Source organism: Hevea brasiliensis, chromosome 9 (genome assembly GCF_030052815.1).
Source record: "Hevea brasiliensis isolate MT/VB/25A 57/8 chromosome 9, ASM3005281v1, whole genome shotgun sequence".
Classification (NCBI taxonomy): domain Eukaryota; kingdom Viridiplantae; phylum Streptophyta; class Magnoliopsida; order Malpighiales; family Euphorbiaceae; genus Hevea; species Hevea brasiliensis.
In genome coordinates, this window is record NC_079501.1 from 27,157,926 (window position 1) to 27,172,693 (window position 14,768).

Sequence of the window (14,768 nt, forward strand, 5' to 3'; positions counted from 1 at the left end):
TCTCATGTGCCACCATCTCATAGTGCCACATGTCACACTGTGAAATGACCAAAATGCCCCTGTGTCTTAATGTTGAGTTCTTAACCCAAAATAATTATTTTTCTTCTTCTAATCAATTTATATCAAATATAAATTAATTAATTAATCTCTATTAATTAACTTCTCATTAATTAAATTCATATTTAAACACTTTAAATATAAATTTAACTTATACTATATATCCGATAATCTAGATTTGGTTTCAAGTCATGCTAGGGACTTTGCAATTTAATTGCAAACCAAACATATTTAATTAATCAATTAAACTCTTTAATTAATTAATTAAATCATATTTAAATAGGTGATAACTTGTGTATGTGTGTGACTTACTAGGCTCATCACTAATTGGCAATGAGACATGATATCAACTCTTAATATCATCAGAACTCTTTCCTACCATAAATGATTTCTCTAAATCATTTTATGAACCTCATAGACCATGGTTAACACCTAGCATAGCATGTCATGGCCACCCAATTAGTAATAAGGTTTACCTTAAATGAACCTATAATCATATGTTACCATGCACTAGAATCTCTCTGTTACAAAATCCCAACTCAAGCTGGAGTCATGGTTTATGTCAAACTCCATTTGCTATGAATATTATGTTCTCTTTTAATTTCAGTTCTTGATTAAAAAGATTTTCTCATTAGAAACTCTTTTCTGAATAAATCTATCTGTCCTGGCCAGGAACTTTAAACATCAAGAACAATTAAATGAACATAGGATTTTATCTTTAATTACTTAGAGGAACAGATTCCATCTTGATCAACACCTACCTCCATATATAACTAGTAAGAGCCAACACATGCCCATATACCCATACATAGTACAAGTATGAAAGCAGTATCAAACTCAAACTACTTATATACAAGATAATTGTGCTATCTCAGGTCTAAAGATTATATGCACTGATATGATTTATGACAAAACATTGACAAGAGTAAACTCCATGTGCTTGTCATAAGTGTCACTGGTTCGGCCTACTTATCATTTATAAGTGCCTATCATGTTTGTTATATGGCATGAGACTCACCATTCCATCTTATTTATATCTCATATAAATAACTTGGGAACAAACATGAATACAATCTTTCTGGATAAGTCATGTCCTTATTATGAAGTATCCTCGATTGTGAACCTATTTATGATACTTTGTGCTAAAAATATTGTCACTCATATTCTTAACAACTGAAGAATAATATTTCTAACAAAATATCAATGGACCTTTTCTATTACACATAAATATATTATGTAAACAGAAAAGTGGAAATGCCTTTTATTAATAAAAATATGTACAAGATACATACTAAATGATATGCTCTAGGGCATTCTACTAACACTTTGCATAACATAAACCAGCATAATCTATAGTATTAGATATTTAGTTTAAAATTGATTCTTACATAGCCAGCTAACTGAAATTGCATACAAGTCATGAACCATGGTTATGATGTGGATAGACTGATTTATAAATGTCAGAAAATGTAAAACATGGCATTGCAAGGACATACTAATAAAAATATACTGTCTTCATATGTATAATATACCATTTCTGCTAAAATGCAAAACTTTTAGATCATGACTAAATAATGAACTACAAAATTCCATATTTAAGCATTAAATAGCTTGCGCAAAAAATTCTTTCTATATTTAACGATATCATTCCACTTAGCATGAAAAGACAATATAAATTCTACGGCGTACCTATCACATTCCTTGAACTATGCAAAAAGGATCAAATGCAGTTTCAAAGCTAAAATTCTTTCTTTGAAGGCGTGGATACGGTTTATTAGTATCAAAAACGTGTATATAATTGCTCTAGTCTGGAAATCCAAAAGGGACCGAGCACCCCATAATAATATGCTTGGAACATAAGTGAAACAAAAATACAATACTCGTTCTAAATAAGAAATGCCACTTTGCCACCCATCCGGCAACAGAATTCAGCTAAAATCGGTTCATCAAAAGGCAGTTGAACCAAGTCAAACCCAAGAAACAACAATCCTTAAGACTACCAACTAAACCAGATCCAGAAACAACAGTTGGAGTTTTGGTATTAATCCTTCCTGACCCTTTCCTTACACTACCTAAAGCAACCCATAATACAAGTCATCGGCATTGAAGAAATAGGCACATTAATGATCTTTTTTAAAGAAAATAAGAAAAGAGTGAAAGGCTAATGGAACTTACCAAAGAATGGAACAAAAGCAAGACAATAAAAGAAACAAGCGAATCGAGGCCGCCATGGAAGAGAGCTGGACCATAATCGCCTATAACAAGGACATAATACGTAAGCCCAATTATTCCAAGCACCAACTTTCCATGCCGTTACTCCACCTCCAGCTTTCTGCATAATTTTGTCAAAATTAAACCCAGAAAATTGTACTTTCGCAATCAACCTATGAAAGTAATAAATGGGTTACAAACAAATCATGTAGCTAACAAAAGGGTTAGTATTGAAATAATGAAATTTGATTTGTAAACTTTGAAATTGTAAGTGAAGAAGACTGGAATTCTATTTCCTTGTTCTGCTGCATTTTATATTGTGATTAAAATTTTAAAATAGCTCTCACCAAAAAAAATATAATAATAATAATAATAATAGTTAAAAGAAAAAAATCATACAAGAAGATGTAAGAGAAGTACTTGGGTTGACGCCCAATTGTTAACAAATTCTAGGCCCTATAAGTCTCCTTTATTTTGGACTCTGGTGGGGTTTTTTTTTAAAGCAGGGTAGCTCATTATGTAATTTTAAATTTGAGCATAATAAAAAATAATTTATAACAGAACAAAATTCCCGATATTTCAAAGAAAATAGAGCATAATCAAAGAATTTATTAATATTAAAACTCATTTGAATATATAGACGTGCATTTAAAATATGTAGGATTCTGAATTTATATTTTAAATAAAAATATAAAATTTTAATATAATATTAAATTCACATTTTTTATTATTTGAATTTATATTTATTTAAATGAAATCTATTTTTTCTTATTTTTTTACTATTTATACGAATTAAATATTAGACATTAAGGTTTTTTTTACATATATACAATTGACTTTAAGTTCGAACTGCCAATAAAGTAAGGGGGTATTTGGTTCACCTGTTGAGTGCAGTTGATAGTTGATAGACACCAAAATAAGTGAACTAGAGTGTTTGATAAGTTTAAAAAAATAAAGCTGACAGTTGATAGGTAGCTGATATGGTACCCATCAGCTGCAGTTTGTATCAATTTTATTTTTAATATTATTTCTCATCAGTTGATAGTTGATTTGATTTTATTTTTAATTTTAATTATATTATTCTTTTTTATTTAACTCGAAAATTAATATTATTAATACTTTTATATTTTTTATTTATAATTTTAGCATTTTAATTAAAGCATTTCAATTTTATTAAAATATTTTTTTATTAATAACATAAAATATAAAATATTTATTTATATCTAAAAACTTAAAATTAATTATAAGTTTTTCTTTATCAATAATAATAATTACTTTATTATTTTATCTATATTTTTAATGTTATGTAATTATTTTTTAAAAAAAATTAATTATTTTCTTATTTTAATAATAAAATAAATAATATAATATAATAGATTAATAATTATATATTTAGTTTAATAATATAATAAATGATATAATATATTAATTTAATAATTATATATTTTATTTAATAATAAAATAAATAATATAATATAATAAATTTATAATTTTAAATAAAATTTTATTAAACACTTAAAATAAATCAGCTATTATCGGTCACTGATTATTAATTAACAACTAACAGTGGAGTTATCAACTGAATAAAGTTAAATCAAATAGGCTCTAAAATTTATTTATTAAATTTCATTTAATTTTTGTCTTCAAAAGAGGATGCAAGAGCTACTTCATTAGATTGAGACATTCTTCTGGCAAAAATGTGGATTTTCAATTAAAGAAAAGGGCAAAAAGCTCGAATATAACCAGAGAGCGTGCATGCAACAAGACATCATCATCATGCTTACCTGCACTGAATAACCATCGTTTCCTGTTCCTAATTTCCAGCCATCCCTGGCTTGGTGGCGATGGTTTTGTCAGGACTTATATAACCTGGTGATATGGGTCTGAGCCTCTTCTCTTCTCTCGATCGGGTGCTAACCCATGCAAGTAGGTTGGGCCTAGCAGCTAGCTGCTACACGTGAATATTCCATAGAATATAAAAATTGGTGATACTTTACGCAAGTCAGCGGCTAACGCTACTTTGCTGGCAAAAATTGACAAAGAGGACCACCGTGACAATGGATTTACACTCTCAGGATTCAACCTCTGTTGTCTCATTTATTAACTTCACATGCAAAGCAAAACCCCATCTCTCTCAATGAATCTGCAAGTTTTCTTGGCTGGTTGAACTGCATCCACTGCAAGAGCATCCATCTGTGAGAATTAATGTGCGTAGTTGAGGATTCTTGATAGCCTTAAATGTGACAGCTTCTCTAATCTCTACATAAGAAAATGTCTTTAATATGACTCTGATAGATTTCACTATTTTAGGCAGCTGCCTTCTTAACTATATAACAAGAACCAGTCATTGCTTGATTTATGAAGAGAATTGATGCATTAAATTGAGTCGCATATTCAGGCTGAATAGTGAATACTTTCACACAATCACTATATTATCTTAGCACTTGTCATTTTCTCCGGAAATTCGCTAACTCTTTCTTTTTTTCTGACCCTTGAAGGTTATTCTTAGTTATATGCTAAGTTATAAATCGGGGTTTTTGTTCAGAACATATTTAGAAATCAAAATTAAATTAAAATTTTAATACGGCTCTATTTTAATTTTTTAATAATTTAATTTTAATTTGATTTTATTTTATTTTTATCTTGCTCTTTTAATTATAATGAAACTTATAAATTAAAATTTTGATTTGAATTGTATAATTGTATCTTATTCTTTAGTAATTTTTTTTTTATCTTATTTATTAATACAGATCTTACGATTCAATTACATAAATTCTATATTATTCTTAAATTATGCAATTATATATACCTTAAATTTACTTATATATATATATATATATATATATATATATATATATATATATATATATATATATATATATATATATATATATCTCATAAATACGTGAGAAATGTAACAGGCTATTGTAATGAATATGAACATTTTTTTATGGTCAATTAATACTAGATACCTTCAAAATGTGGAAACTTTCATATGATTTAGGCAGGCCGATATTCATCTTAGTTTGGCTCTCATTTAATGTCCTGCAACGCATTGCAGACTCCTACAATCAAGTAGGAATCGTAGACGGGTAGAGCTGCAAATCTATATCCATCGATTTGTACACGCATAAGTGTAAGCAATCCTTAATTAATTGTGATTTGCAAGCCTATAACTTAATCGGCCAGAATCAATTTGGTGGTCTATCACAAACAATTTAATGCTGACTTATTATAGGAATTTGTTGCTGCTCATTGCATTTCGTGAACAGTGCCTCAAACGAATGCTATTGAATGACCCATTTTTCTCATGAGTCGCCTCATGGCTTGTCTCTGGAAATAAGCCATTTAAACCAAACAAAGCCCCCTGGAAGATAAACACTTTATTATTGAATTAATAAAGTCATAATCAAGGACGTCAATTGTTATATTATTTATTTGAAATGCAGACAATTTATATTTTATTGAGCCTGACGAGTATACATGACTGTGATTCACCAAATGATTACAAGACGACGAAGGAGCAACCTAAGAAAGTGAAAGAAAACGAAAAGAGATTAAACAGAAGACGACAACATTACAATACTGCACCAGAAGATAATGATAACAATAACAATTAATTAAACATACTTCTGATATATAGTCGCAGACATGTGTCACTTACGTAGTTCCAATAAAAAGATTACCCCGTTCCAAAAATGAGATCAATAACAAATTGGTATGGCTCCTTCGTCCTCTTCTTCTCCTGCGTCATCTCTGTCCCCTTTCTCCCCTCCTGCTCCACTGCCTCCTCAACTGTCCCCTCGTTTTACTGCTGTAAGTACACTACTGTTTGTTTCCTGAGAAAAAATTATGGAAGGTGATAGAAAAGATTGAAGAATTTTCAAATTTTTTTTTAATTATTTGCTTTTGGCAGATTCAAGAATGCGAAATAGAAGAACTAGAAGATGCATACAGTGAAGAGAGAAGCCAAGGGAAAGCGATATCAATACCAACACCAACATATTGTGTGGATAAGAGAGAGACTCCAAAGCACCTGCCAACACCTCTTCATGACAAAACCAGCAAGCTCAGCTCTAAGAAACGGCAGGAATCGAGTGAAAACCGTGGAGAAGATGGCTCCGTTTCTTGCGACAATTGCCATCCACACTTGCGAGAGAAGATCTGTGTGGTTCCTTTGGACAACAATGGATTAAACAAGCACTCATCGTTTATTGCAAGTCCTAATGGACTCTTCAAGTCTATCTTCTCTTCATGGACAAGAAAAAGTCCAAAATCTGTTGATATATCAACGGTCAGAGAGGAGCAATGGAGTATTGCTTTGGCTGAGCTCTCCCATAAGCTAATTCAAGCAAGACAAAAGAGAGATGAAGCACTTCTTGAAGCTTCCAGGCTAAAGAATTCAATGTCTGAACTCGAAAAGAAGCTTAACAAGCTTGAAGTTTATTGCCATAATTTGAAGTCCGGGCTTGACGAGTGTACCAGTAATTCACCATATCGAACTCCGAAAGGGTTTGGTATCCATCATCATCAACAAAACAGCGTTATGGGTTTTAGTGACAAGGTGATAGAGCAATTCTTGGTTTCAGTTTCTGAAGCAAGGTCCTCAGTTAGGTTTTTGAGCAGGTCACTCACTAAGCAACTAAGCCACATGGGACTTAGAGTCAGGGTTTATGAAAGAATATCTGATCTGCTTCAACCATATGATATAAAGATTTCATTCTCCAAGAACCCCAAAAGTGTTCTCTTTTACCTTGAGGCCTTGCTGAACAAAGCTATCTTTGAAGATTTTGAATCTGTTAGGTTCCAAAAGAGTTCTACAAACCAAATATTGAATCCAATTGATAGATGTGAAGCAAACTATGCATCTTTTAATGTACTGAAGGAGTTGACATGGGAAGAAGTGTTGAATAAAGGGACAAGATATTTTAGTGAAGAGTTCAGTAAGTTCTGTGATAGGAAAATGAATGAGATTGTTGCTATGTTGGGGTGGAATAGAGCCTGGCCTGAGCCACTATTGCAGGCATTCTTTGGTGCTTCCAAAAGTGTGTGGTTGGTGCACCTTTTGGCCAACTCAGTGCACCCTGGTTTGCAAATCTTTAGGGTGGATAAGTGCGTGAGTTTTGATTCGGTTTACATGGAAGACATTGGAGGAGACAGAGCTAAGAAGTTGGTGCCAACCATGGTCCGGATCATGGTTGCACCTGGGTTTTATGTCTATGGCAACATGGTCCAGTGCAAGGTACTTTGCAGGTACTGTAATGATAATAACAATAACAATAGCATTAACAACATTGCTGATGACAAGGGTTTGACCCTTTCTCCTTAGGGTTTAGTTTATCCAAATCTGAAATATTTTGATTACTTTGTAACACTATTTCTGTTATTATTATATGGAATTTTCAATTAAGTGGTCAGATCAGGGATTTATTGAATTGGGGATTTTTGGGTCAAAATAAGAAATTGGCATTTTATGATGATTTTGTTTTTTTCTTTGTTTGGTCAATTTATTTATCATCCTCACTCCTATACTTCTTGGGAATTGAATTCCATATAACACAGAGAATTTCCCATGGGTCCTAATGCCTAACTCAGTGGACGTGAATTATCAGAAGCAAGGATTAAAAAAGAAGACCCATGTGGAAGAGACGGTTGTCTTGTGACCGTTTTTTGGATTTTCTACATAGAGTTTTATTACAAGTTGTGGAGACCCTTCTCTGGGTGGGCTCTCTGCCAACGCATAATTCTGAAATGTCCAGCTCATTCCTCATTTGTCGATTAATCTTACATGGATTGTTCTAAGTTGTTAGTTGTGCTCAATTTACATTCAATTTGAGTTCCATATGATTCCCAAGTTACTAGCAGAGACGTTTTGAAATTTGGGCGTGAAATGGAACTAGGATTAGATTACTGTTGTTAAGGCCAGAGGGGGTGTGTGAGGTTTAACAAGAAACAAAACAGAAACCAAAACAATTAGATTTGAACGTGATATTTACTGAAGTAAATGCTAGGCTTTATATAGCCTTTACTACAAACAGAAAAACGAAATATCTGCTAAAACATGCTAAATATAGCAGTAAGAGTATATACTAACTAACAGAAAATAGCTCCCGTAGAATATGACTTATTGACTCGTTCAAACTACCAACAATCCCTCCCTTGAACTCATTCCTCTGTACAGGAATTAGTTCAACACTGAACTGTGCATACACCAAGTTCTTGACGCGACTCTGAAAGCTTCTAACTTGAGTGGTTTCGTCATCACATCTGCAAGTTGTTCTTTGGTGCCACAGAACTGTAATTCAACAATACCTTCTTTAACTAAATCTCTGAGAAAATGGAACCTCACCCTTATGTGCTTGGATCGTCCATGTAAAACAGGATTTTTAGATAACTTGATGGTTGAAGTATTATCACACATCAAAGCAGTCCCTTCTTCCTGTGAATGACCAATTTCTTCTAGTATTCTTCTCATCCAAATGGCTTGACAAGCACAAGCGGTGCACTATGAATTCACGTAGTTGACAAGGTAACAATGGGTTGCTTGCGAGAAGACCACGCCACGCCTCCTTCACTAAATGAAATGCATAACAGGAGGTGCTTTTGCTGTCATCTATGTCGCCAAGATAGTCATCGTCCGTATAACCAACCAACTTTCTTTTGCCACCTCTTACGTAAAAAGTCCATAATTATGATCCTTTAAATACCTTAGCACCCTTTTTATTGCGGCAAAGTGTAGCTTTGTAGGGTTGGCCATGAACCGACTAATGAAGCTCACAACGAACATAAGATCGGGTCGTGAAGCTGTGAGGTACATCAAGCTTCCCACCATTTGTTTGAATTGCGTTGCATCAACTGACTCGCCTCCCTCATCTCTGCTCAACTTTTGACCAGGAACAATCGGATTACTTACTGGATTATAGTTCTCCATCCCAAATCGTTGTAGAACTTCGCTAGCATACTTCCTTTGGCAAATAAAAATTCCAAAGATTCGTTGAATTATCTCAATGCCAAGAAAAACCTCATTGGTCCCAAGTCGGTCATGTCAAATTCGTTTTCCATGGAATGTTTAAAATCTGCAAGCAATTTATCATCATCACCAGATATAATGGATCATCTACATATACACTCACAATTAAAATTTTCTCTCCCTTCTTCTTGACAAACAAGGTTTGTTCATTGGAGCTGCTTCTAAAACCTTCTTTGATAAAATAAGACTCAATCCGACTGAACCAAGCCCTGGGTGCCTGTTTTAAACCGTAGAGGGCTTTTCTCAACTTGTACACCATTTTCTCACTTCCTGCTTTCTCGTAACCTTTCGGTTGTTCGATGTACACATCTTCCTCGATTCTCCATGCAAGAAGGCTGACTTGACATCCAATCGATACAATTTCCGACCTCTTTGTCTTTGCAAAAGCAATAATCATTCGAGCAGTGTCCATTCGAGCCACAGTGCGAAAACCTCTGTGTAATCTATTCCGTATTCTTTGGGTGTACCCTTTACGACTAGCCTTGCTTTGTATTTGTCAACCTCTCCATGCTCATTGAATTTTGTCTTATAAATCCACTTCACGCCAACCTTCTTGGCTCCAGCTGGTAAATCCATCAAGTACCAGGTGTGATTCTTCTCAATGGATTTTATCTCATCATCCATGGCCATCCTCCATTTTTGCTTTTTACTGCTTCCTCATAATCTGTGGGATCAGAGATCACAAGGTGGGCCATCATGTTTGTTTCATCTTCATCGGACAAGCCCTCACCTGAAACAAAATCAGTTAGTCGTATGGGGGGGCGTCTGGTTCTGCCCTCCCTTGCTCCCAAATCTCTTTCGAGATCGGAAGTGCCCTCTGTTGGTAAAATAACATCAGTATCTCCAGTATTGTTTTGCCCAGTAGAGTGTTCTTCTTCAGTTGTGCTGATGTCATTACCCCATTCTAATTCAAGTAATTGTTTCTCTTGAGAGTCTGTGCTCCAATCCCAAGCCCGATTCTCTTCGAACACCACATCGCGGCTGTAAACAATTTTTTTTGCAATCGGATCATACATCCTGTATCCTTTGGATTCTTGGCTAAATCCAAAGAATACGCAGCTTGTACTCTTTACTTCAAGTTTTGTTCTTTTTGCGTCTGGTATGTGTACATGGCCGACACAACCGAAAACCCTGAAATAATCCACTGAAGGTTTCTCCCCACTCCAAGCTTCCTCGGGAGTCTTGTCTTTTACCGCTAGTGTGGGTGATCTGTTTAAAATATGAAACGTCCACTGCACGCTTCCGCCAAAAACTTTAGGTATTTGTTTTTGGTTAAAATTGCCCTCACTAGATTCATCACGGTTTGATTCTTCCGCTCACTACTCCGGTTTCTTGTGGAGTATAGGCCATGGTCGGTTGTCGCTTTACTCCTGCCGCTTGCGTAATCATGAACTCTGTAGAGTTGAACTCCCCTCCTCTATCTGTCCTCAAGCATTTAATTGGAAACCCAATTTCTTTTTCCACAAGCACTTTAAAGCATTTAAAATGGTAGAATGCTTCTGTTTTTTCAACAAGAAAATAACACCAGGCTTTCCTTGAAAAATCATCTATAAAACATAACAAGTACCTCTTATGGCTGTTCGAAGCTGGAGTAATCGGTCCACATATATCAGCATGAACAAGGCCCAGCTGTTCTGTTGCTCTCCAATTGCTCCTTTTTGGGATTGGGTTCCGATGTTGCTTGCCCTTTACACATGCTTCACATGGGGACGTTGGTGTTGAGATTTTAGGCAATCCGAAAACCATGTTCTTGTCAGTCAAGGTATGTAAGCCTTTGTAGCTGAGATGCCCATATCGATTGTGCCACAAAATCGATTCATCTGTACTGCCAACTTGAAAACAATTTTCATTAACCACCGTAGTAGGTGTTTCACCAAGCAGAATAAACATGCGGTTTGCACTCATCACTGATTCTGCCATCTTTCCTTTCAGTGGATGATAGAGGCTGCACACTCCGTCTTTAAACAAAATTGCGACACCCTTTTCTTGTAATTGACCTACACTCAGCAAGTTATTTTTCAGTTCAGGGACACAGTACACATCACTTACAGTATAGCATACCCCTTGCAGGAACAGTTTTATAACCCCTTTTCCAGTAACCTTCATTCTTGTGTTATTTCCAAGCTTGACCGAATGGGTGAAATCGGTGTCTAAGCTTGAAAACATCTTCGAGTTACCACACATATGATTCGAACAACCCGAATCTACGAACCAGGCATCACTCCTACTGGTCTCATGGAGTTCGAGATACGCCATTAGAAGCAACTCATCTTCTTCCTCCAATTCGGCATAATTGGCTTCCTTGCTTGAATTCGGCCACTCATATTGGAAATGCCCTAAATCATGGCATTTGTAACATTCAACGGTAGCTTTGTTAAACACAGCTCTGCCTCTACCTCGTCCCCGTCCTCTATAGGAGCCTCTTCCTCTGCTGGTCGAGTTTGAACGGCCTTCAATTTTCAGCACCTGGTCTTCGTCTTCCCTGTGCACACGTCGGAATTTTTGTTCGTGAACCACCAAGGTGCTCTGGAGTTCATCAACAGACATGGTTTCAATATCTTTTGACTCTTCAATGGATACACAGACATAAGTGAATTTATCTGTGAGGGTACGCAAAATTTTCTCAACAATTTTGGTATCCGTCATTTCTTCTCCATTACTTCTCATTTTGTTTGCTACCACCATTACCCTTGCAAAATATTCAGTGATAGTCTCATCTCGTTTCATTTCAAGAACCTCAAATTCCCTTCGTAATGCGTTAAGAAGAGATTTCTTCACTTTCAAATTTCCACCAAACTTCTTCTTCAATGAATCCCAGACTATTTTTGCTGTCCGGCGATCCAGAATCTGTTCAAAGACTGTCCTATCTATTGCTTGAAATAGATAATGCTTCACTTGATGATCCTTGGTTTTCGCATCGTCAAGTTGGGCCTGCTGTCAGTCTCGTTTCCTGCTTTGGTTCTTCAAAACCATTCTCTATCAAGCTCCAAAGACCTTTAGCTCTAAGGAGATTCTCCATCAGCTCACTCCAATGATCGTAGTGACCATCAAAGTGAGGAATTTTGGTCAAGGTCTTATCGTCACTCACCCTCGCGGTGTTTGATCACTCAACTATTGTTGCTTTCACAGGGCCAGTGGGGCTCTGATACCAATTGTGAGGTTTAACAAGAAACAAAACAGAAACCAGAACAATTGGATTTGAACGTGATATTTATTGAAGTAAATGCTAGGCTTTATATAGCCTTTACTACAAACAGAAAAACGAAATATCTGCTAAAACATGCTAAATATAGCAGTAATAGTATATACTAACTAACAGAAAATAGCTCATGTAGAATAGGACTTATTGACTCATTCAAACTACCAACAGGGTGGTGATTCAGATTGAGATATTGTTCTTTCCTGTAGCTGCGCAAAAGGCAGATTTGGAAGTTCTGTTTTGCACCAATTGATTTTTGGTTTAAATATGCAGTTAAAGTGGTAGCAGATCTTCGTAATCTTGGTCATTTGGTTGCAAATTTTATATGCGTGTGCATGAGATGAGTGAGAGATAGTTGACGCTTATTTATCCCAAGTTCAATAGATCCATAATTGCCAATGATTATGCAGTAGCAGAATCAACGCCTAACCCAGCCGGGAATCATAGTTAAACAGGACGAAAACCACATAGTCCAAAAGCTTTTCAATCTTCATAGGCTTAGGCTAAAACAGCTTTTTCAACATATGCTTGGGGCTAAAATTAATAAGCGTCTTGCAACCTCTGCCTCTCTGGATGTATTTTCAAGACGATTTGAACTTCCAGGTCGCTTGTCACATGGGCCACTGCGGTGTCTCCACGAGAACGAGAGACCAAGAGATAGAGAGAGAGAAATGGCATGCGAATAGTTAAAATACAGATTGAGAGAATTTCTCTCCATAAACTTTTTTACATTAAATCACTAAAAAATGTAAAAAGTATGAACGTAATTATTTTTATGATTAATAAAATTAAATTATAAAGACTGATTAATATATTTTTTAAAATAAAAAAAAAATTAATTTGTAAATAATATAATTCAAAAATTAAATGGTATTTTTATTTTTTTAACTGAAATTAATTAAATTAATGGCTATTTATTTTTATTTTTCGCTATTATCCTTTTAATAAGAAAAAGTATTTTTTGAACCAAATTAAGCAATTAAAGTTATACGCATATTTTTTTATAATGATATATATAATACTAATACATTATATTATATTGTATTATATTATATTATATTAATTATGAACAATATAATATAATATTATTTTTCATTTATTTGCTTTTTTCTTAATCCTTGTAGTTGTAAATACATTAAATAAATGTATAATACTTAATTACAAATGTCTTAATATATTATATAATACATATGATGGTTAATTATATATACCTTGTAATTGGGCAATAACTAAAATGTACTATATACTAGCAATCAATTTTCAAATTGAAATAGTAATTAGATATGACTTTTAATTACAATAATTATATAAAATTATATTAGAAAGCAAAACTGAATTGAATTATAAATTAAAATTAAAATTGATGCACAGAGAATTAAATTAAATTAAAGTTAAAAATTAAACTAAAATGATAATACAAAAAAACTAAAATTATATCAAATTTGATATAATTAATTTTTATATAAATCTAAAATTAAAATCAAATTCAAAACTATAAAAGAGAGTTTGATATGCTTTGAGAGATTAAGAAGATATTTGGTTTAGTTATTTACTTTTGAATTTTGATTTAAAGTATATTTTTTAACTTATGAGTCATATTAAAATAAATAATTAATTATTTAATAAAATTATTTAAAAATAATTTTTAATAGTATTATAGTTAAAAGGCGTTTAAAGTAATTTAATTTATTAAAATTATAAAAAAAATAATGTAATAAAATATTATAATTATTAAATAAAGATATTATTTATATTTTTAAAAATTATTAAAATAATATAATATTTTATTTAATTAAAAAATATTTTTAAAATAAATAAATAAATTATAAATAAAATAATTTTATTTATAACTTTTAAATCATTTTAAATAATTTTTTAATTTATAAATTAAATTAAATATTAATTTATTTATATCCTTTTACCTATATATAAATTTAATATATTTATAAATCAAATCAAACACCACCTAAAAAAAATTTTTGAGCAGCATAAACACCCAAAAAGGCAAAAGCTGACGTTCCGTGCAAGGAAGGAACGGGTAAAACACGCAGAAGAATTTTCTAAACAAGTATGGATGGCCGTCTGCAGCCACCCTACAGGGAACCTCACAATCCAACAAATATCAACTTTTTTTTTTAAAAAAAAAATATATAATATAGTTTTAGTGTCGACGGTAGAAATGTAATTTCCCTAATAGGACTACTGGTCATCTTCCCCATTCTTAAGACGAAACGCGAAATGGAAGTTGCCGGTTTCAATTAGGCTAATGGT

The 14,768-nt window shown here is 33.3% G+C and overlaps 1 protein-coding gene and 1 pseudogene across 1 annotated transcript; one reads left to right on the forward strand and one right to left on the reverse strand.

Moving 5' to 3' along the window:
• The window catches only part of LOC110644949 (probable protein S-acyltransferase 14), a 29,114-nt pseudogene extending 24,749 nt beyond the window's left edge, over positions 1-4,365 (reverse strand).
• Positions 4,366-5,945: 1,580 nt separating this feature from the next.
• Positions 5,946-7,690, forward strand: LOC110658053 (IRK-interacting protein). The gene is made up of 2 exons (XM_021815519.2): positions 5,946-6,084; positions 6,185-7,690. The coding sequence occupies exons 1-2, from the start codon at positions 5,989-5,991 to the stop codon at positions 7,595-7,597; spliced, it is 1,509 nt and encodes a 502-aa protein (XP_021671211.2). The 5' UTR covers positions 5,946-5,988; the 3' UTR covers positions 7,598-7,690.
• Positions 7,691-14,768: the final 7,078 nt, after the last annotated feature.

What these genes read in the sequence shown, in the direction of transcription:
- LOC110658053 (XM_021815519.2), top strand. Translation starts at nt 5,989, where the DNA reads ATGGCTCCTTCGTCCTCTTCTTCTCCTGCGTCATCTCTGTCCCCTTTC. An exon ending in TGTCCCCTCGTTTTACTGCT is followed by an intron (nt 6,085 to 6,184) that starts GTAAGTACACTA and finishes TGCTTTTGGCAG; the next exon opens with ATTCAAGAATGCGAAATAGA.